The sequence below is a fragment of the Phalacrocorax carbo genome, chromosome 1, assembly GCF_963921805.1.
Source record: "Phalacrocorax carbo chromosome 1, bPhaCar2.1, whole genome shotgun sequence".
NCBI classification, from domain to species: Eukaryota; Metazoa; Chordata; class Aves; order Suliformes; family Phalacrocoracidae; genus Phalacrocorax; species Phalacrocorax carbo.
Window position 1 is genome coordinate 98,773,988 of NC_087513.1, and position 22,286 is coordinate 98,796,273.

The window sequence follows — 22,286 nt, forward strand, 5'->3', positions numbered from 1 at the left end:
TTGACAAATCATCAACATCTTTATAGAAGGGTATCTTGGACCTCTGAAGGAACTTATTAAAGAATCTCATCACACTGGTGTTTCTTCATAGGATGATTCAAACAATTCCAATGCAATTAGGTGATTGCCTTTAAATTCCTTAGCTTATTGTTAGAAAACCTTCCTAAATGTCTGTTGATCCCCTTTGGTTCCACTTGTATAATATTCTGTAGAAGTTTTCTGTAATTGTCAAATACACAGAATACATTGCTCTTGGTGATTGTGAGAAAGAGAAGCAGCATTTCTGCAAAGAGTTTAAGTATGAAACCAAATTACTTCTGGAAGTAATCAACAGGGAAAATGAGAAGTAGAGGGATCTTGATTAGAAGACTGCCAATAGAGGCTTCTTTGCAACATTAGTAAACTATCCAAGCTTGCAATCCAAATGATTAATGGATCACTCCCTGTATTTTTGTAAGAAGCATGATGTTTCCCCAGATAAGACTTCTATTATATCTATTTTGGGTTCTTTTTTTGTTGTCTTATTAATCCTAGAGTTATTCCACAGGAGTTACTTATCAACTGAATTTTCTGAAGTGCAGTAACTAACACAAATAGATTTCCCAAGGGGATGGTGTGTAGAGTTACTAGTACTAAATTTTAAAAAGTCAGTAATATAAATGTAGTCAGACATTCTCTATATTACTTTGTTAAACAAGGAAAAATAGAAGAACACTTCCTTTCAGATTAATACATCTGGAACCGAAGTCTCTGCAGAAAACTATGTATTTCTTCGAATTAGTCATGAACTTTTTTTTTTATTGTTTGTGGAGATTAATGAATCGTGTTAGGTAGGCTGATACACTAATGGAATGCCTTTAATAATATCATATTAAAATCAGAAACAGAAGGATTAACCTATTTGTGTCCTGCTGCTTCATGGCTGCTTAACCCATGGACTGTTTTCCTATCCCTCTTCTGACTTAGAATAGTTTTCCCTGCTTTTGAATTAACTGATCCAGGTAAAAAAAAAAAAAAAGCAAGATTAACAGAGTATGACTTTATAATTTTCAACTTAGAATACATTAGGGGTTTTATTCATCGTGCAATAGATATTGTAGGACTGATCAGGAGGTGTTATACACTAGTGAAAAGTTGTATTAAAAAGCTTTATAACAGTATAAATTCAGGGCTAATTTTTTTTGTCAGTCTAGACAAATGGTAGACAATCTAGACAAATGAAAAGAGAATTGGGCCTGCACTGCCTAGTAGGAAGAGTACAGTTATCCCTCTGGTAAGTTTTAATAATATTTTCTGGCCCTGTGAGATTATCCACAAGACCTTCTGTCTGTCAGTTCGGGATCTCCTGTGAGAGGGTAGGTTGGTTTTCTGCCGAGTGCAGTGCCCACTGGAGGGTGTGGAAGGCGTGTGTTGCTTAGAGTGGTCAGACGAGAGATATTCAAGACCTTTTGAAGTTTGGCATAGTTCAGTAAGCCCCTTACTACCTGTAGCTTTTGTTTATGGATTTAGTTAATCACGTGTGAGTTTTGGAGATGCTTTCTAGACTCTCACCTTCCTCAAAGTCACATACTGTATCTTAACTCCCCTTTCTGTATGCCTAATTTACTGCCTGGTTTACTTTGCAGATAAACCAGAGGCATTGCACGACAAGACAATTAGTGAATAAACACATTTGTTTAAACATAAAATGTCCATGTTAATGTGGTTCACAAAACTGATAAAAACAGATTGATTTAAGTGCCTTTAAGTTTTCAAAAACTTTTATCCTTGTGCAGGTGATTAAGGCTGTTGATGAAGGGTACCGCTTGCCACCTCCTATGGACTGCCCAGCTGCCTTGTATCAGCTGATGCTGGACTGTTGGCAGAAAGACAGAAACAACAGACCCAAGTTTGAGCAGATTGTCAGCATCCTGGATAAGCTGATCCGTAATCCCAGCAGTCTGAAAATAATCACCAATGCAGCAGCAAGGTGACATATTAGATCTTACATTGCACATAAATAAATGTCTTTGATTTCTTCATCTTCCGTAATTAGAAATCGTTTACTTTGTTCGCCCACTTTTTCAACTTTTAACCATAGCTGTTTGCAATCTTGAAGGCTAGAGAAAGCTTCCTGACTATCCTTTTGAGAGAAGGATTTAATATTATATTTATTTTTATTATTGCTGTTATTTTTATTAATGATTTGCTATTACATATTCAAATCGTGAAAAGCTGTTATTTTTAGCGTTATGAAACCCATTGTAAGATTAAGCGGAGGTCTGGGGGAAAAACACAGACGGCAGATTTGGCCATCATGTGATCTTCCTTTCCCTTCTGACCTTATGTGGTGTTTTAAGTGCTTAGTGTTTCATAGGTTACAGCTAGCCATGTTTCTAAGTATCTTTCTGAATTGGGTCCAAACACATATGCGACACTCTCATGCTCTGCTCTGACAAGTCACCCTAACTTTAACAGTATGAATAATCATTTTGCTTTCAGTAGGACTCAAACTTAAAAATGCACTTACGTTCCCTGTTAGATCAATGCCTTAACCAGGAATTCATTTCCAACCTGTGCAATACTCCTTATTGCATTAAAAACATTCATTTATAATCCTGATTAGTCAACACTCTGGAACATCACTATGATGAGGTAAGGGTTATCTCATTGAGGGAGAGTAACTGAAGAGTGTGTTGACACCTAAGGACATAATGAGGGTATGGTGAAATAAGAGCTTTGGTTAAGTAGGGTTTAAGTGAATTGGTTTGTATAACACACAAAATGTCATACTCCTAGTGAAGTGATCTGAAAAGAAGTAGAATTACTTTTACCGTGAATGCTAGTGCAAAATCCTCTGTCTGCGAAGCAGGCAGAGTCGGGGAGACATGCGCTCTGCTGCTTCAGACCCAGGTCTTGGAGAGTGTTTCAGTGGGCAAGAGACCATAGTCTGACATGAGGCAAGTTTCAAAAAGGAACACAGCAAAACATTCCTCTCAGGCCTTTACTTGTAACACAGCACGCTTCTCTCCATAGCAATCGAATGGAAAAGCACAGAAAAGAGATGGAGCTAAGGCAGTGAGAAGAACCGCATTGATACTGCAGCCTGCTGTGCAGGTGACATGGACCTTGCCTCCTTTTTCCTGCCCACTAGCATTGTGTTGCATCCTGAGCTGGAGGCTGGCCATCCTAATTGCCTCCTACTGCCACTCCAGAGGTGTGAAAAAGAAAGCAGAAACAGGAGGAGGGAGGCAGCCATACTAATGGGATTTGCTTTTAAAAATATATAATGAGAGAATACTGCTTGCACAGTAATTATGTTTCAACAATTTAATTGATGAGCATTTAACACATAGCAAACCAACATGCTTACCAAAGCAATTATTTCTGTTACCTGCCAGGAAACAGAAAACAAAAAAAACCCAACCAACCAACCAAAAACTTGTTGGAAAAAACCCCTAAACTGTTTAAATGCTATCTTCTAGTCAAGTGTATTTCTTCTAAAGACCTTGCACCCTCATTTGGCAATTGATTGGTGGAAATAATTATTTTGTAGGGATACACTGAAGCAATCTCCTGAACAGAGGAGTTGAGAATCATGACTATCATGTTTTGGTTTGGGGATTTGATTGCAGAAACCAGTGCTGCATGTTTTCCATTCCAAACAGAAGCAAAATGTTCTCTGTTTGCTGTCCTTCCAGTTAGGGGATTGAACCAGAGCAGAGCTGAAAACAATAGTGAACGATCGCTTCCAGTTTACCTTTTCTTAGCCAGTAAAAGCTGATATCCCCTAACAGAGACCAAATTCAGTCCAAGTAACGCTTGCACCTGCTGAGTTCCGTGCAGGAGCGCCACAGTGCAGTATTGCTCTCTCCCTTCTCTCTCTTGCTCTCTTTGCTCCGATTTCATTTTATGCTTTACTGGTGCAGGCAGCAGAGGCTGCACATCAGTACCATGATAACGGGCTGTCTGCTCATGGCACAGTGTGGGGAAGGAAGGAGGGGACATCCCAAAGATGCTTTAGGTGAGCTCTCAGTGAAATGCTCCTCATGGTAGGCTGCTGCTTTGGCTTTGATGTGGAGCACGTTTCTGAGGAGGGGAATGTCAAAGGTGATCTTTATTCCCTCCTTCCCAATTACCTTTCCGCTACTATGTCCTTGCACTCTTTGCATTCCCAAGCAGTGCAGTATCTCTCCCTCTCTGCAGCTCCTCACTCCCCGGTGACAGACGGGGGGCTGTGGGGTCCAGGTGGTGGGCACACCGGCATGGCTGAGCCCAAGCCCTTCCCTTCTGGGAAGCCATTTTTTGCAGTTCAGGGAAGGTGTGATCCATGGTCCCTCCATCTCACTCTCCCCGTGTCAGTGCCTGCAGACCAACCCAGGCTATCCTTAAACTTGAGTAAAACCAAGAATTAGGTATGACTACATGAGGGGTGCTGGGAAGTCCTGTGTAGGTGTGGAAACCTGTGACCATCCCCATGTAACCATTGCCAAACTGACTAATCTCAAAACCTCAGACCTGGCTGAAAACTTGCAGCCAGCTCCACACCCTCTTCATGTCTTGCAAAGAGGCTCTGCTGGCAGGTGATGTGCGCTCCTTCTGCAGCGGGAGCCGGTGGTGCTGCTGGCCAGGGACTGAGCACTGGAGGTCCAGCATTGCTTTCTGACAGAGTGACAGAGAAAAATGAGAAGCCAGATTTAAAATGGGTTTGGATCTTGCTGTAGCTTTATCTGCAGAAATATGTAACTGATACGAAAGGGCGGTGAGTCAGAGCAGCTTCTCGAGGAGACCCGCAGTCAGATCCCTGCCGGTATCTTGTACTGTCAGCAGCCAGAGAGGGACAGGCGTCAATGCAGAGGTAAAGCACGCTGCGACTCAGCCCCAAGGGCTCAGGGGATTACGTCGGCTCAGATGGCTGCTCTCAGTTGTTATTTGAGCCTGTAGTACTCCCACAGCACCTCTCCTCATACCCAAAATAAGCAATTAATCTAAATTACAGAGGTCCCAGCTCTCTTTTACCCATGTCTGTGGTGCTACTGGAAGAATGCTAAAGCTTTATGCCCACCATATGCTCGTAGGTGTTCAGAATACACTTGGTCAGGAAAAATGTTTAACCTGACGATGTCTGTTGCAGATGCAAAGCCTGTCTCTTCTTACAGATTTTAGAGCTGATGTTTATTTAAAATAGCCACAGTGCTGTTGTAGCCTACTTAAAAGCACATTGCTGGAGGTGCACAAGATATCCCTGTCCTCTGGTACGTTATTGTTAACCGACTTCAACTGAAGGATGTGCTTGATTGTGTGTCTGATTCCAGGCCGTAGCCCAGGCACGTTTTATACTAATACCTCATAGAAACACAGACGAGGAGTCAAAGCCTTCAATTCTGTATCTCCTTTTCAGCTTTCTCTCCCATCTGGCCAATTCATATCATCTAATATTTTCTTGATACCCGAGGGGATGTTTTTACCCTTATTGTTCATCTCTCTGCAGACCATTCTACGTGCTTGTGAACCTTACGTCGACAAAAGCTTTTCGTAACCTCAGCACAACAGAAGTTTCGTTATACCTTTCATGGTGTTTGTTGCGCTTCATCTCTAATTCATGTGAAAATTCCTATCCCGTTCCTTGTAAAGTAGAGAGCATGGCTGATTTCTTTCTTGCCTGTCAAAATTAACTTTTTAATCAGGTGGCCACCTTGAGATCTTACTAACAAGACCAGCACCGTTTATGGACACCTGGGTGTTTTTTGTCCTTTTTAGGCTGCCTGGAGTTATCTAGCTCTGCTAAGGTCTGTAGGAACAGAACTCAGTACACAAAAAAAGGTACAAGTCATGCAGTTTTCTAAAGCACAACCTCATGATATTTTTGAGTTATGTCTTGCTGTTCTTTCCTGTTTTCTGAGCAATATGTTCATTTTTATAACAGTCCCTAGGTTGTTTGGATATCTTTAGGGTGGAAGTGAGTTCATAGTTCTTCCAGTTTTGATCAGGTTCATTATTTTTCTTCTTGAGCTTATTATTTTTTATTCCACTGTGTATTCCTTCACATTTGTGAACATTTCATGCAGATACAAAGCAGATGGAAAGTTTTCTAAACTTGAGTAGGGGAAACAGAATCACTTCACCCACCTGCTCACCAGTTGGTGAGGCTGTGGTCTGAAAGGGCTTATTAGTTGTTGTTTCATTTGCGAGGGGAAAAAAAATGTAAGCCAAAAGTCACGCCAGTGGAAATATTTTGTATACAGTACAAATCTTAAATGGACGGATAACACTTCATTTTTTTATGTGTTTCTCTTTTTTGTTCACTTACTGATATTTCTGATTTTTTTCCTTATTTATATTTCTGATTCTCATATTTTTTATATATATGACGGCTTTCTAGAGTTACAGTGTATATTAATATTTTATGTGTATGAATCTTAGTCTTATACAGCCATTTGAAAAAAAATATATTAAATTTAGAAGTATAAAGCATTTCTGTATCCCAAAGTGCATTAAGCTGTTGGAGGAGAGTGTAACCTTGAGGTATAAGGGCTCTGATACGGTCTACAGGCAACCCAAGAATTATGACAGCTTTCCTATAGATGCTGTGTGTGTTCACATCTGTGATTGTAGGTACAACTAAAGTTACTTAGTCTTCATGAACCTGCTATAAAACGAGAATAGCCAAGTTAATCTGCAGCCTCTGCAGAGAAAAACCATTTGAAAAAGATTTGAAATATTTTTCTAATTCCAACACCTGATTTTTAGAAATTCTGAATTTCTGCCAGGTCTGTGATTGATTGCAAAATGGAGAAGGAATCCACACAGTAACATAAACTGCTTCTCTATTTGCTTTTGTTTCTATACAACTTTTTGGCAAGTGAAAGTCAGTATCACATATTGCTGCTGTTGTTTCTTTATACCACAAACGTATATTTAGGAGAGGAGGAAAGAATTATATTGCAAGCAAGGGGAGAAAAACACTTCAGAATTCAGGATATTTCTTTTTTATGTGGTCTGTAATTTTTTTTTTGTTATTCTAGTTGTATTAGTAGCTATATCTAAGTGCAAGAATTGCAAGAATTTGTCTCATATACCAAATGCAGAAAATAAACAGCTGATAGTCTTCCTTGTAAAAAGATCATTATTTTATGAGTTGCTCAGAGTTAACAGCTGACAGTTTTGTTAGTTTCTCTGGGTCTTCACAGAAAATGCTACTTAATTTGCATTGCAAATTGAGAGGAGGATCTCAGAGGAAGGAGATTTTAATGAGATATTTATCATTCAGTATCATTATTATCAGTTCATATCTAGCCCAAGCATCTAATATGGAAAGTCATTATCACATCTTACTGCTTACGGGGAGTTCTGTAAAATTAGCTGGTGATTTTTGTCCACTTATTAATCAGATGGTGGTAGTGTGGTTTGAAACACATTTGTGAAGCATTTTTCAATTTGGAAAGGCAGCTATCAAATATTTTGCAAAATCAGTCGGTCCTCATTTTATTTTGGAAAATGTCAAAACATCATCCATTTCAAAGGCAGCTGTCTTATTGGGACTTTTTTAGTTATTGTTTTGTTTAGCTAACTTTTCTGTCTCTCTGGAAATTTAAATTACCTTAGTCACAGGAAGATTAATTAGCAAGTTTGCTCCAAATCTTTGAAGATGAAGGTGTTACAGGCTAACCAGCAGTTGTTAATAGGATTCAGCATCTGTTTCTTCTGGCATGGAGCTACCTTTAGTATGAAATACATCGAAAAGAGTGAGCTTGTTCAGCAAAGACAGTAAATGACATTAAAGCCGTTTGATGTTCTAAACTTGCAAGGCTGGCTCTCTTGCACTTTGTAGACTCCTCACTCTGATCTCCAAGCACTGCTTGTAGCATCAGCCACCTGAACTGCTTTCCACTCAGTCTTTGGGTTTAAGACATTTTCAAAAGATTAAAAATCAGAATCTGCTTATTCTCACATATAAGGCTTCTGAAGCAAACTTTTATTTTGTAATTTCAAGTACTCATTTTAGTCCACTAGTCTGCTCTGGATAACATAATAGATGTTGCATGTTGCAAAATGTGAAAAGTTATGTCTGCCTTTCATTGTCAGTTTGTTAAAGGATTTCTGAATAGATGTACAAAGTGAAAATAGTGATTCTAAATCAGGGAATCCAAATCAGATTTTTAAAGAAATGATGCTGCTTGCCAAAATGAAAAGACATTTAAAATTATATTTATGTTAATTTCAAAATTAAGACCATTATGCATGTTAACTTCTTAGGTCTGTGGAACTTAATAAAATGTAAGGTCAAATTTCTGTTTTCCAGAACCAGGTACCTTGTCAAGCTCAGTCAAGTTATTTTTGATTTACGATAATGACTATGCACTATCTTTGTGTTTATGAATGACAATTAAGGTACATGGATAAAACCTCTGAAGACTTTATTGAAGGTTCTGGAACTGAAGTTTTTCCAAGTTCCAATTCTGCGATAGGGAAGCAGCACCCCTGACTATAGGAAATAAAAAAAAAAACCAAAACACAAATCTATGAACAGTTATGTGGATTTTTCTTTAATCCCCAAAATACATCTTTTTTAGTAATTCATGACACTATGTAACTCTATTGAAAAAGAAAAAGCATTGTTTCTGGGTTGTACCGCAGCATTGGAGGTAGATTAAGTTTCAGATTTCTTTTAGGCATTAGAAGTTCTCCACTTAAAATATGAGTTCTATCACTATTGTTATAGCTAAGGGTAGAAAAACAAGAAAGCCACTTATTTTCAGAAAAAGCATAGCTGAAATTCTTTCAATATAGTCCAGGAAATTTAGGAGGTCAGGGTCAGTTACTCTTTCCGATGAAAATACGAAAGTATTTGAAAATATGTATGAATAATTCCTCGTATATTCTTTCATGTGTTAGTAAGTTGTTTACAGCCCTGTCCTGATTTTCTTGAATTTGATGTGTTGTTTGAATTATTCAGAGGAGTAATTTCCTTGAGCAGTTTTTGGGCGACCTGTTATTTGCGAGTAGTTGATTGCAAGTGTTCGCTGCTAAACATGTGCTGCTTTGGCTGTCATTGTGACACTCTCACTGGTGTCAAGAGTAATGTTTGCCCTCAAACGTCCAGAGGCGTCACCTGCAATTTAAAACTTGAAGTTTGCATCTCGCAAAGTTTGTTTCCACTTAAAATCTGATGATTCAGTGGAAACTCTCTAGTATGCTAGCTTGGTAGGATATTCCTGAAAATTAAACTCAATAGGAGCAGTGAACAGGACAAATAAAAAATTCAGACTGCTCCATTCATTATGCAGCATAATTGAAGCCCTGTTTTTACGGTAATATTTGCAATGAAACGCCTATTTGTGTTGGCTGAACATTTTGTTGAAGGGCTCCCTTTTTTTTTTTGCCATTCAGGTCAGAAGTCTTCAGATCCTTGACATATATCGCTGACCTGCTGTGATATTGCTTGTTTGCTTCTCCCTGTTAGGAACTTTCAGGCTGGAGGGCTGAAGGGAGGAGATTTCGGTTTTACTTAGAGCATTTCAGAGAGGGCTTACGCTTTGTGGTTGTCCAGGCATTAAAAACAGTTTGGCCAAACGCTGTGTAATGCAAGCCTACATGTGAATTTTTAGCCTCGTTCAAAACCCAGCAACAACATAATCCGTGTCCTAAAATGGACTGCTCTCTCTAAAAGAATTCAAGTAATGTAAGCCTACAGTGTTAGCTCTCTTTCTGAAGTCTGTTAAACATAAAATAGCGAATTTATGGAGAGGGGGGAAAACTTAACTACAAATTATGATGAAAAATGGAAGATCACGGTAAATTATACTCCTTAGTATCTAATCATCATCTGGGTTTTGCAGGGAATCCAGGAGTTAGGCTGAGGAGATATTTAGGGACTTCAGTTAGTTAGCACGCTAGAGACAGAAAAGCCCTATTTTCACCCGACTTTTCCAGCAGTCATTAATACCATGCCTGAGGCAGACACGAATCAACCATTGTTCCTTCAAAGTTAAAAGTTGCTTGGGCTTACTATTAACTGAGACAATAAAACATCTATTTGCACTTTCACACCTCTAATTTGACTCTGCTGGTGAAACTCAGACAAGAATTCACAGCAGACTGAGTTGGGCACTGTATAATTTAAATCGTAATGCAGCCAGACCAGCGGGTGGCCTGAGCGTGAGCGTTTGCTGTTTACTGTGATTCCGAGGGATTTTGTTCTGCTGTTCTCAGCTTGATGTGCTGGGTTTACAACGTGAAGCCCTCATTAGCATTAATGGCAATTCTGAGCTGGAAATGCTCGAAAAAGAAACGGCACGGAGCCATTGCCTGATGCCGTGAATGCTGTAGCAAACGTCTGTAGAAATTCATAGCACGGCCAAATGTGAGATATAAGGGCAAGTCAAACACAGCAAATGGTAGATGCAAAGAGCCAGAAAAGCATTTTAAAAGCTCTCTGAGGCATTTTTCTCTCCCTCTTCTAAAGAGCCTATGGACTGTCCTAACAATAATGACTGGTTGCCGTTAAGGGTCTGTCTCTGGGCCAGCTACGAATCCCAGGAAATGACCATGTGACATTACTTCTGCGGCTTAAAAGCACAGCTTAAGCTGTATTACGAGAAAAAGAAAACGTTTCAGCAACATGCTGGTATTCTTTTGCCTTCAGTGGTTTTGGTGGGGGGAAAAAGTAAATTGAGGAGCATGGATACACCCAGACATATAATTTATTACCCCACCAGGATGCTGAAAAGATAAAAGCCTCTTGAATAGCATGTTCTGAGGGGCAGATAAAGGAGTAGGGAAGACTGGAGGACTGACCTATGGGGCAGTTGAAATTTTATTTGCCCATTGTCCTAGAGAAAGCTGTGGAAAGTTTTTTTTTTTTGCCAACAGACAACATGGAACTAGAAAATAAGAAGTCCAGAGTGACATTTAGAGAGATGTTTCATTTTGCAGCAGGCCATCAGCCTCACCTGCATTCTTTTCCTTGTTCGTTATTTGTATTACCCCTCTTCATTTCTCCAGCTCTCTTTTGACTTCAAAGAGCAGTCACAATCTGCTTATTCTGAGAGCATACAAGCGTGATATGAAGCCCCTTGGGAAAAGCAAATGTGCCACCCTAAGAGGTGAACTGTATTTTTAGGGATTAAGTTACAAATTTTACTAAGGATACCTTAAAAATGGGCACGAAGAGGTGGAACTCCAAAGATTCTTATCTTTAAGGTCCAGGTGTAATCACGTAAACAGAATGACTCTACTTGGCGTGCCGTTTATTTACTAGTCTCCTGTTGATACATATGTATACCTATGATTCTACTTGCTGTAGAAGATAAAACTAAAATTTGCTTTCTATGCCAGCTGTTGTTTTTTGGTTTATTTTTCTCTTAAAATAGGAGATATCCTTCTTGTTAGACCTGAATTCTGTGCTTCAGCTTGCCATAATCATAAAGCACTTAAGATTTGTTTTCAAACCAGGCCTGGCCCCCTCCTAGGGAGCAATTTCACTTTACAAAATCAGCTTATGATTACCTAAAATTTTCCCCAGGAAATTACTTTATGTTTTTAAAATGCTTTCCCCTTTAAAAGAAACTGACTGTGGAAGGGGAAGCCCAGATTTTAAAAAATGAAAGTTGGTTTTATTGTTTGGAGAAAGGGATGGAAAGAGCGAGGTTACTGCAATATGAAGTGTGGGATCTTGTGTGCACAACTCCTCTGTGTATTTGCAGAATACCACCCTTCATGTAGAAGAAGTGGCAGGACGTTTTCCTTTCATTTCTCTCGGTTCCTGGATTTTACAAGTTAATGTACCCCTTTCTCACCAGGCAGCAGCCGACTACAGATGAGATTTCCATGCCATATTGGGAAGGGTTCTGAAGATCTTTTCTGTAGTCTTTGTCATTACTACATGGTGCAGCAAAACTTTTCCTGTGTTGTGACAAAAAGCCGTGCTAATGATAACAAACTATACTCCCTGCTACTGCGGATGACTCAGGTTAATTCCAACTGTCAACCTAATGGGCACAACCAGAGAAAGCTTTCAGCAACACATCCTTTTGTAACTGGCATCTTGCTGTTAAATTTGTCTCTCTAACTTGAGTCTTGCTGATTTTTTTCAGGGCACCACATGTCAGTAAATACAACTCCATAGACAGACAAGCAGTCAGGATGAGCAGGGTAGAAAGTCTCTCCATGACTGTTGAAAGACAACACGATGGGGTATATCATAGATGGTCAAAACAACAAAATAAAGAGAGGTTTTAGAAAGAAAAAAAAAAAAAAGAGGGGAGAAAAAAGAAAAGACAGAGGGAAACGTTCTATTTCACTTCCTCTGAGCAAACATGTAATTTCCATGATTTCTTTTTAATGACTCTCTTCTGAAGCTAGTAGGTACTGATTTATGAAAAGCTGTAAAAGATCAGGTGGAACCCTGCAGGACGTCGTTTACAGCTGCATGGATTGCAACCCATCTAATTTGTCTAGTAAAGTGTGAGCTCATGGCGCACATCACCCAGACCATAAATTTCACGTTCAGACCTTCTGGCTAGGGGCTGGGTCATGGGGGAGAAAAACTGCCGATGTGTGCAGATGCTCTGAAAGCCCAGCTTTCCCTTGGTGCATGCGAGGAGACATCACAGACTCTTCACAGTGAGACAAATTCCTGTTCATTGATAAACTGTCCAGATGTCCTCTCTGAGGAGGAAAGTAACTAATTTTTGTTTGGAATCCTACAAGGAGAAAAATGATACTTTACAGCGCTGGTTATTCCGAGGTCACTTGCATTAAAATTAGGTCATATTTTTTTGTCCTGATGATACTTTGATCCAAGTAATAAACATAAAAGCTCTTTTGGGCCACTCTAATTCCTAATCCTAGAGACCTGTTCTATTTCAACTTGTTTATACTTTTTTTTTTCATTAGCGATTCTTGAGTCAGGTCTTGTTTGATTAGATTTAAGTTGAAAGGACATACTAGGCTGGAAAAAAAAATCTCCGTGCTTTATCACTAAGAACACTTCATAAATACTCTTAATAAATGTCTTGGGATTCCAGACACTATACCCAGAAAACTATAAATAAAAAGCGTTAGCTTTTCATGGGACAAACAGTAGTGAGGGAGATGCGGGCTGTACAGCTACCAAATAAAAATATTTTTGGGCCTGATTATCTAACTTGAGCCTTTAACTAAAGAGTGTTTAAAGCTGTATATCACATAGGTGCTGAAGATCTGGTTTTAGCATGAAAACAGTAACCTGAAGTGTGCTGTATCTTCTGTCCTCAGCTCAGTCTTTGAGTTGGTGTGGCCATGCTGTGCTTTCCCTTCTTTACTGTTGTGGGGGCAGAGCAGGTTTCTGGTGTCTTCTGTTGCTTTCCTTTCTGTCTATGGCTGTTCCCAGGATCTGAGGTCCATAGTTGGTGCCAGTGATCAGGGTCATTTGCAGCAGCTCCTGGTCCTGGCCAGGCTCCAGAGGGGAGGTAGTCAGGCAAAAGGTGCCTGATCAGGAACATCACCGCTCTGAGACCTGGTGAAAATGGATGGTGAATATGCAGCGGTGTTATGTCCATTTATGGTTTTGAAATTAAGATTTTCAAGCATCTAATGAGCTATTAAATTATGGCCTGCAATCCCGAAAGGGAAGAAGATATTAAAATAATTTCCTGAGCCTGAAAGAAATCAGCTGTTTGATAACAATTGGCAAAATATCAGAAGTAAAAGGTGCTGCTTAATACGTAGAAAATACCAAGAGTTATTGTTTAGTAAAGCTATATTGTTCTTTTTTTCAAAGGTAAAAGGTAAAAGTATACTTTATGTGGTATCTCCTGATTCCAGTGCAAGTCAGATGTACTGCAAGGGTATGTTATTTCGGTGCTGCTGATCTTGATGAAACTTAATAAATACTTGTATTGGGATTGAGAAGTTTTGTTTGGATTTTCTAGGCTGCTTATTCACTGGTATTTAGACACTTTGGTTTTTCTGGTGCCTTTACAATCTCCCCCTTTGTGTTTTTTCCAGAGCTCAGAGATGGCTTGGGGTTGGGGTGAAGAGGGTGTTTGACAATCCAGATCAGTTCTCCAGCACCAGCAACTGTGACCTACCCATTACACTGCGCAACCAGTTCCTTTAAATTACGGCGTTAGTCTAACCACCCCTCATTTTCACTACTTTCCAGTGACAAAAGTCACTTCAGATGGATTCAGCTGTAGTAGTCAGACTCCTGTGCAGGCGATGTTTCACTAGAGCCATGGGGAAAAAGAATTATGGGGCAGAAAATAGACTGTAAAGTTTCTGTGCAACTGCTTTGCACATCCTCTATTTCAGTCTCCCATGCTCATGAGTAGAACCGTTATAGTAGCACAGCTAAGTGCATGCTTAGCTTTAAGCCTGAGATAGACATCTCTAAGGTACTTCACTTGAAATCGAGCATGTATGTTTCTGAATGGGGGCTAAAAAGCTGTCCAGTATGGGCATGTTTGTCAGTGGAGACAAAAATGCAGAAATAGAGTTGATGTCTCTAATAACATCTGACTAGTCAAGGAAGTCATTTTTGTACTAATTAGCACTGAGAGAGAAGGCTAGCTAGAATTATTAAGACAGCTAGTCAGTAGAAGTAAATTACTGATCATATTGCTGTTCAGGGGCTTCTCACACCTCTTAGAAAAAAATAGCAAGTCAGTGAGGAGGAACAGCCGAGAGTAGGTTCACCCTCAGAGAGCTGGGTGTCTTCCCCAAGCTGTTTGCCTGGAAGACCTGTTACCAAGAGGACAAACCCCCTGCCTGGAAATGTATGTGTCTGTCCATGGACTGCAGCAATAGGCCAGAAAGCTAGCTGGGCCTATATGGGGTATTTTTAGATGGCTAAAATGAGGTGTGGTAGAGGCTAACTCTAGCGACTTCATGGGGAAGGGCTGGCATTTATGTTTAGTCTTGATGCTCTCAAATAAGAAGTTACAATATGCTCACAAGACCGTGAAAAGAAGAGTATTCATACCAAACAGAACTGAATGTCTGGATCAATATGGGAGCAGCCATTTTTGCTATTTGCAATATGCAAAGTGCAGGGTCAGCTGCAATATATTCCTCCTTGATAAAAAAATTATACATTTAATCATTATTTTGAGAAGGATATCTTTTTTTCTCAATAGATTGTAGGTAGACTTATGCAGATGGAAAAAGGTTTAAATGGGCAAAGAACCATGGACATATATTGTTTGATTCATTGTGTTGGTTTTGTTTGTTTCTTACTGGTTTCTTCATTGTTTTCTAAGTAGAGAACTTGGACGCAAATCATGTCAGTTCAGCATCCTTTATGAGCACCAAGTTAATTTCAAAGGCAGGAGATGATTCTGTTCTCACTTCTAAATTATTTGTACGATATCCTTATGGAAGTTTCAGCCTTAGAGTGAGCATCGATTTTTAAACTGGACATGGCAATTGCATTTTACATTTGGCTAAGTGTATTTAATAACAAATTTCCTCATTTCTGCCTCTGCACTGCCGAATGCAAGCCTCATGCAGTTACATTTGTCTCACATTTGATTATCATTTGATTTTTAGACTTGATACAATTTGTTGTTATTATATTTATATTACATTTATATTGTCTTATTGTTTGTGCTTCTTACTTAGTAGCAGCATTTGGGATTTGTCAGTGGGCTGCAATACTCTGAATATTTGATACGTGTGAATTCTACCAACATGCTCAACTTGGAGTCTAAAGTGTGCATCGTTTGTGTGTTGTTTTGGATGAGATGAATCACATAAATATAATCTAAATTAGGCTTGTCTTTGCTAACGCTTCACACGTTAAATTGTAAAGTAACAATACGCTTCATGAATTGGTGATGCTTCAGTGATATAAATGTGGGCATGGGAAGCTGGCACTCTTAAGCAAGATGATAATGCAGCATTCGCCAGAGCTGCCAGCATGGGTACATGTGGTGGCCCCAGCAGCAGATAAATTCCACAGATGAACAGAAAAGCCGCATCTAGCCTGGAAGCTCCTGCTGATGCCAGCGCTAAGTTTAGACACAAAATGAATCCATACATAACCCTGCTCCCTAACTTTCATCACATCCTTTTTTTGTTTCAGGCCATCAAATCTTCTCCTGGACCAAAGCAACATTGACATTTCAGCCTTCCGCACGACAGGTGATTGGCTCAATGGTTTTCGGACAGGACAGTGCAAAGACATTTTCACGGGCGTGGAGTACAGTTCCTGTGATACGATAGCCAAGATTTCTACAGAGTAAGTATGAATTGACTACGGCTCTTCATCATTGGTTGTGGCTGGAGGTACAAGTTTAAACATTAGCATGAGTAGCATTTTGATGTAGAGTTTCCAGTTTTTAGGTAAAATATTCTTACATTTAAAGATACAAATGTAAATTATTGTTGTAGTTGCAATACACATGCAGGAAACCTAGCTGCTCTGGTGATTGCGTGAAGGCCACAGTCCCATAGCTTTTTCTTACTGAAGCCGAGGAAATTCCCAATTTCTTCTGATACAGTACCACTGTGCATTACCTCGCACCCCAGCATCACTTTCTTTCACTCGCAGTTTAGGAGTTTCCATGTTGATTTTTATATTCTGCCTTTCATATGGGTGTTTCCCCACAGTTGGCACATGTGCCAATGTTTTCCTTTATTGCCAATCCCATGTTCCATCAAACCAGGTGAGACAGAGGAAACACTATGTAGCTATTTTCCTCCTACATGGTCATAATTATTCAGGGGATGAACTCCCTCCTGCCTCTGGTTTTGACATTTAAATACATTAAACTTCTAAGTTTACTACTTGCAAGTTTATTACATTTAAATGCGATCTGTCTTTGTTCTTGTGATAAGGAAAAGTAGGATAATGTTCCCTCTGCACCTGAAAAGGCATCAAGTACAGTTATGAACTTACTGTCAAAGGAAATCTCGACTCCCTGCTGGGCTAGCCGGATACATGACAAGTTATGAAGGAGTAAGCAGCAGCTGCAGTACCGACAATTAAACACATCAGTGCTGTTAATTAGTGTATTATTGCAACTATAAAAAGGCTGCTAATAGCTTTTTGTAACAACTGCCCTTTGGGGACAGTGCAGAAATCCTCTAGGAATGCCCAATTTCCTGTGAGCCTGTGTTAACCCTTCACAAGTGTTAAACCCCTTCTGTGTTGCACAAGGAACAAAGAGACTGGATGGCCTGGAGAAAGGAGAGGTGAAAAACAGGGCAAGATGCTGGAAGCTTGGCCATGTAGCCATTAATCTCAATGCTGATAATAGAGTTAAGATGACCATTCAGCGGGCTCAGCACATAACAGTGAGAAGTCAGCCCTGCTCAGGAAAAGCGATCAGGCTGTCAGGGGGATGGAGGTGGTAGAGAGGCTCAACATCATAGATGGCCCAGAAGTGAACCCCTTGCCACTAAGTCCCAATGCATGTACCACTGGAGACCACTGTTTCGTTGTCTTTTCTTCCAGGTAAGCAAACACAACAAGGCTAAATGAGTTTTTACTCTTTTTTGAAGCCTTCTCCTGTTTTCATACAATGTCTTTCAGTATTTTTCTTACCAGGGTTTGTGATTCAGCAGTATTGCCATACCTGGAGGCTCCTCCAATGCAGGAGCGAGTTGATTTCTGTTTGCTCAGATCAGCCCTAGGAAACACAGAGACAGTATGCTCACTCACCTGGTGCATCTTCTCTTTTTTCCAGTGACATGAAGAAAGTCGGCGTTACAGTTGTGGGGCCTCAAAAGAAGATTGTTAGCAGTATCAAAGCTGTAGAAACTCATACAAAGAACAGCCCTGTTCCTGTGTAAAGTACCAAAATGATGTTGCTCAGGAGAGAAAAAAAGTTGCGTCGCAGGGCAAAAGTGATGGCTGATAAACAGCAGAATTTAAAGAAGTTCTTTGCAACAGCTTTGGAAATACAATGGTTGAAATTTCAAACCCACTAAGACACTCAAATATTGAGTATAAATGCCTTAAAAATAGGAGTGAACTTGTTTTCTATCTGTTAATCCAAAAGGGTGGGTGCTCTTGACTGACTGTTAATGCAGATAGTAAGTTTCAAAAGAAAAAAATATGTAAAAAAATCCTTCCAAGTAAAAACCAGTGATACTAAAACCTAGAGCCATTTGAATATTAAGTGACTGAATAACACGAAAAACCCATGGACGTAAAAGCTGTGTATTTGATCTATACAGCAAAGAAGAAGAAAGAAAGACTTGCAGTATTTTTATACAGAAGAGATCTGTAACAGGTATTTTATTTCTTTAAAAGCAAGGAAAATAGAGGACTATACCTCACTACCTGTCTGGCCATATTTCCTATAATGTCATTGTAACATGCTATTTCAACTTCAGAAAGGAACACAGAAATAAATTTTGTAGTGACTTTGAGTTAGTTGACAAAAGATTTTCACCATTATCTTAGCTTCCCTAATTGTGTTCATTTAAATAGAAACAAGTCTTAATTTTTAAGACTTATTTATTTCCTTTTTTTTTTTTCCATTATTGTTTGTATTTATGCTTAAATACCTTAACCTGGCTGTATTATTGCCAAGTGCCAAATGTTATCAAAACTTCATTGGTTCAACCTGAGAAATTGTCTGAGGGTTAATTAGTAGGTTTTTTAATATTCATAACCTCATATATGAAATGCAGAAGGAAAGAAAGATGGTCTTTTTTCCAGCTCTGACACTAGAAAAAGCATCTGGACTTGTTGAGATTCTTTCCATTTGCTGTGAGTGGTATTTTAGCCCTGGCTTGAGTTCTGGCAGAGTTGTGTGCGTATCGATCTCTGGGTTAAGTGTCTGACCCAGTCAGGTGCACACATCTCATTTACTTCCCAAAGGCCTGCTTCCCTGTCAAAATGAGGACCCCTGTTTCCGGGTGGTGTTCTGGTAGGAGATTTGCCTGGCAAATACTAAAAAGAGTCAGGGTTGCATCCTCTCTTAACTGAGGATGCTTTTGGAGTTCCCTGAGGAGTGGTCCATTTCTGGCTTCCATCTGGCAGGCTCTGGTCCCTAACACTGGGAACCGGGAGGTGTACTACCATGTGGGCAGCTGCTGGTAGTTATGCTGAGGTGGTGACTTGCAGCCAAGGATAAGTGGATATTTTGAAAGGATGATGTATGCTTGTGAAATTGGACTTTGGTATGTAATTTTACCTAAGTCTGGACTAGAAGACATCTGTCCAGGTGCTGCCATCCTGCAGGAGCCTTGCTTTTTGGCACAGGTTCCTTTAGGCACCTGTTCCTTTAAAAAAAGCAGAAAGGAGCCTATCTTTAGAACACTCACATTTCCTGGTGGAAAAAGGAGCCTGGAAGGTGGGATTCGAGGGCCCTCCCTCATCTTCAGCATCTTTCCAATAGCCAGCTCTTAAGCTGCTGTTGTTCCCAGCTTCCCAGAGCTGTTCTGACTGACTCTTTACTTTGAAAACAAGTGGTCTAAATCATAGTGTGAGGCACTTCTTGTGCTGTGTACAGATGAGCTTCTTAACACTCTAGATGTGAGGCCAGGCATGCAGATGTCAGGCTTTGGGCACTAGTGGAAACCACTCAGATTCCCGATCTGCCATGCTGGAACCTAAACCTGATTCTGATGAATGACACTGAGTCCCTGGAAGTCCAAGACTGGGTGAGAGACAGATGACTATATGGGATGCCACATTTCACTGTGCATGCAAAAGCAAACAACTAGTGCTTTCTTTGTAGTATTAACTTGGTTTTTGAAGCTCCTTGCAACATAGGTCATATAAGTAAGAGAAGAATCAGTTCCTAGGCTTTGTGTGGCTGAATCAGCTTTTAAATAGTTCTTCATGGGCCCAGGACTTATAAAATGTAGAGCTACAACATTTATCACGCATTGCTAAATAGAAGCAGAATTAGAAACTTTTTAATGAGTGCCAGCAGTGAGCATGCTGTAAAAGACTGGATCTGAAACACACTCACAGGATAATAATTAATAATATTTTCTGAAGGAAAAATGAATGGGTTTTAAAGTGAGCTGAAATAAAAAAGGAAAAATGAAAGAAAATTCAAGTAAAGCACTTAAGATGTAAACACTTATCTGCCACAATCTATCATGAAATGCAACATGCTGAGTAGAAAGGCTGTATTTTCTGTTGCTTAGTTCATTCAGAATCTTTCTTTTCTTCAGTTTAAGATTGCTTGTAATCAGATACTGCTAGGGAATTTAAGTTACCAAAATCCATTTGCAGACATTGTTTGTGTGGGTATGACTTTTTATAACATATTCCTCATGACGTTTCTCTTCAGCTTCATTCTGCTGCTGGAGAGGGGGCTGGGGTGGGGGAGGACATCCATGAAATGCTTCCAAAAACACAGAACCAGTTCTTAGATTTTTAGATGATGACTGAAAACTTCGCACCAACCCCCTTCAATTTTCTCAAAATATCATGTCATGTTCCTTGCCAGCTGTTTGAGCATGCTCAGCATAGAAGATTAAATGTCACTGATGCTTGGGGAAAAAAGGCAACTCAATTTTGCTTTTCTTTACTCTTAGGAATAGAGAGTTTTAAAATACATTTAGTTTTCTCTCCCTGTCGAAAGTTGATTTGTACTGTAAGTGGCCTCTGTTGCAAGCATCCTATACTCCCTGTCCCTGTGTACATATGTATACATAGCAGTGTACAATTCTTCATTGTGGAGTAGAGATACTAGAATTTGTGTGGCCATCTTCCTGTACAGGACTTGCATCGGTTATTGACATCAAGCGAAATGCAACTACTCATGAAATGACATGCCGTATTCTTGGTTTTGTATCTTTAAATATAGTTTCCATTTTATTTATTTCTGTTAACATATCTAGTTTTGTGATGTTACTTAGCATTCAATAGGCAATGTATAGACGTGATTTGATTGGCGATATGTATTTACGTTAACTTGTATTTCAAAGCATTACTTACTCATTTAGATTATATATTGTGCAATTGTAGATGGCCTCTTACTAATGTAAAATGATTTGTAGTGGAAACATTTATATTTTTATAATAAACATAATGAAAGTATTTTTTACATACTGGAATACTGAGGTGATTGCTTGGAGGACAAAGTAAATTTATTTGATTAGAAAAGTGTGATAAAATTGTAATTAAATATGGATAAATTCTGAGTGTTAAAGCATGGGTTCAGAGTGAAAGCTAGATATTACCTATATTATCTATTAAAAGAAACAAGTAGTGCAGGTTTTACCTAGGTAGACCAGCATTTGTGCTAAACTGACTTATATCAGTCAAAGACTTTACTTTCTCCATGGATTCAAGAAAACATTGTCTACTACAGCCTGCCTATGGGATTTTGAAAAAGCTGTCATTTATTTCAGTTGTGTCAAGTATTTCCAAACTTTTGATTTATTTTCCTCCCTTGCCAGTGGACCTCTTTTTATCTTATTACTCTGTTGAATCCATTAAAAGATGTACTTTTCAACAAAATAAAAAAGCCCACCAGTTACTGTAATTTAACCCCATGATCATTCCTTGCCTCTGAGTATCTGTATTGGATAATATTTTGCTCCTGTTTTGTTATGTCCCTACCAAGTTGTTTCTGTATGCTTCACTGAAGTACAGTGTCTTTGAAAATGCCAACATACAACTCAACTTTGCCTCTCAGGAATTGTCTTCCTAGAAAAATAGGAGTGGTTTGAATGTTCACCAGTTACTCAAGGAGTGAAGTTACAGGATCTTTCTGTACCATAAACGATTTTGCATGCTTTTGTATATTGCTGTGCTTACTGGTGCAAAATGAATGATATACCTGTCCCGGAGTCTGTAAGTTGATAAACTTGATGGACATGGATGTAGCACACTTCTCCTTTTTTTGGCATTTTGTCTCGGTATCTTCAATAGAAAGGGGAATCACTGAAAAGAGCTACCCAGAATTGGACTTAACTGTAAATGACAAGAGCTGGACTAAAATCCACTTTTTCTTCGTAACACTAGTATGCCTCATGCTGTGTGGAAAGTGGGTACTTATGGTGTCGTTTTAGCTTCTAATGAATGGGTTTCGATGCTGTACTTGAAGGACGGGGAAGCAGCTCGGTTGGTCTGATCTATGCAGTGTGCAAGCGATTTACATTGCGAATAGGTTTCACTCCGTGTTACACTGACTTGTGTCTATCCTTTTGCCCTTACTGGTTCATTGTATTTGCTTTTTATCCCAAAGGGTTCAGTGGATATTAATGCTTTTATAACTATTGCATTTATTGTAAAATGGTATTAATACAGCCAGTTCTGGAACAGCTATAAGATGCATTCACCTGAAGAGCAGCAAAACAAGCAAATGCCTTGTAGCTCACCACCACCATGTGTCAGCTCAATTCTGGAG

The 22,286-nt window shown here is 39.4% G+C and overlaps 1 protein-coding gene across 2 annotated transcripts in view; it reads left to right on the top strand.

The window, feature by feature from the left end:
• Nucleotides 1–21,432, top strand: part of EPHA3 (EPH receptor A3) — a 230,366-nt gene extending 208,934 nt beyond the window's left edge. For both annotated transcript variants that reach the window (XM_064468604.1, XM_064468610.1), the window contains exons 15-17: nt 1,776–1,969; nt 16,046–16,201; nt 17,652–21,432. In XM_064468604.1, coding sequence (XP_064324674.1) covers nt 1,776–1,969; nt 16,046–16,201; nt 17,652–17,757 — 456 coding nt within the window. In that variant the 3' untranslated portion in view covers nt 17,758–21,432. The remainder of the gene's footprint in view (nt 1–1,775; nt 1,970–16,045; nt 16,202–17,651) is intronic.
• The last annotated feature ends 854 nt before the right edge of the window (nt 21,433–22,286 follow it).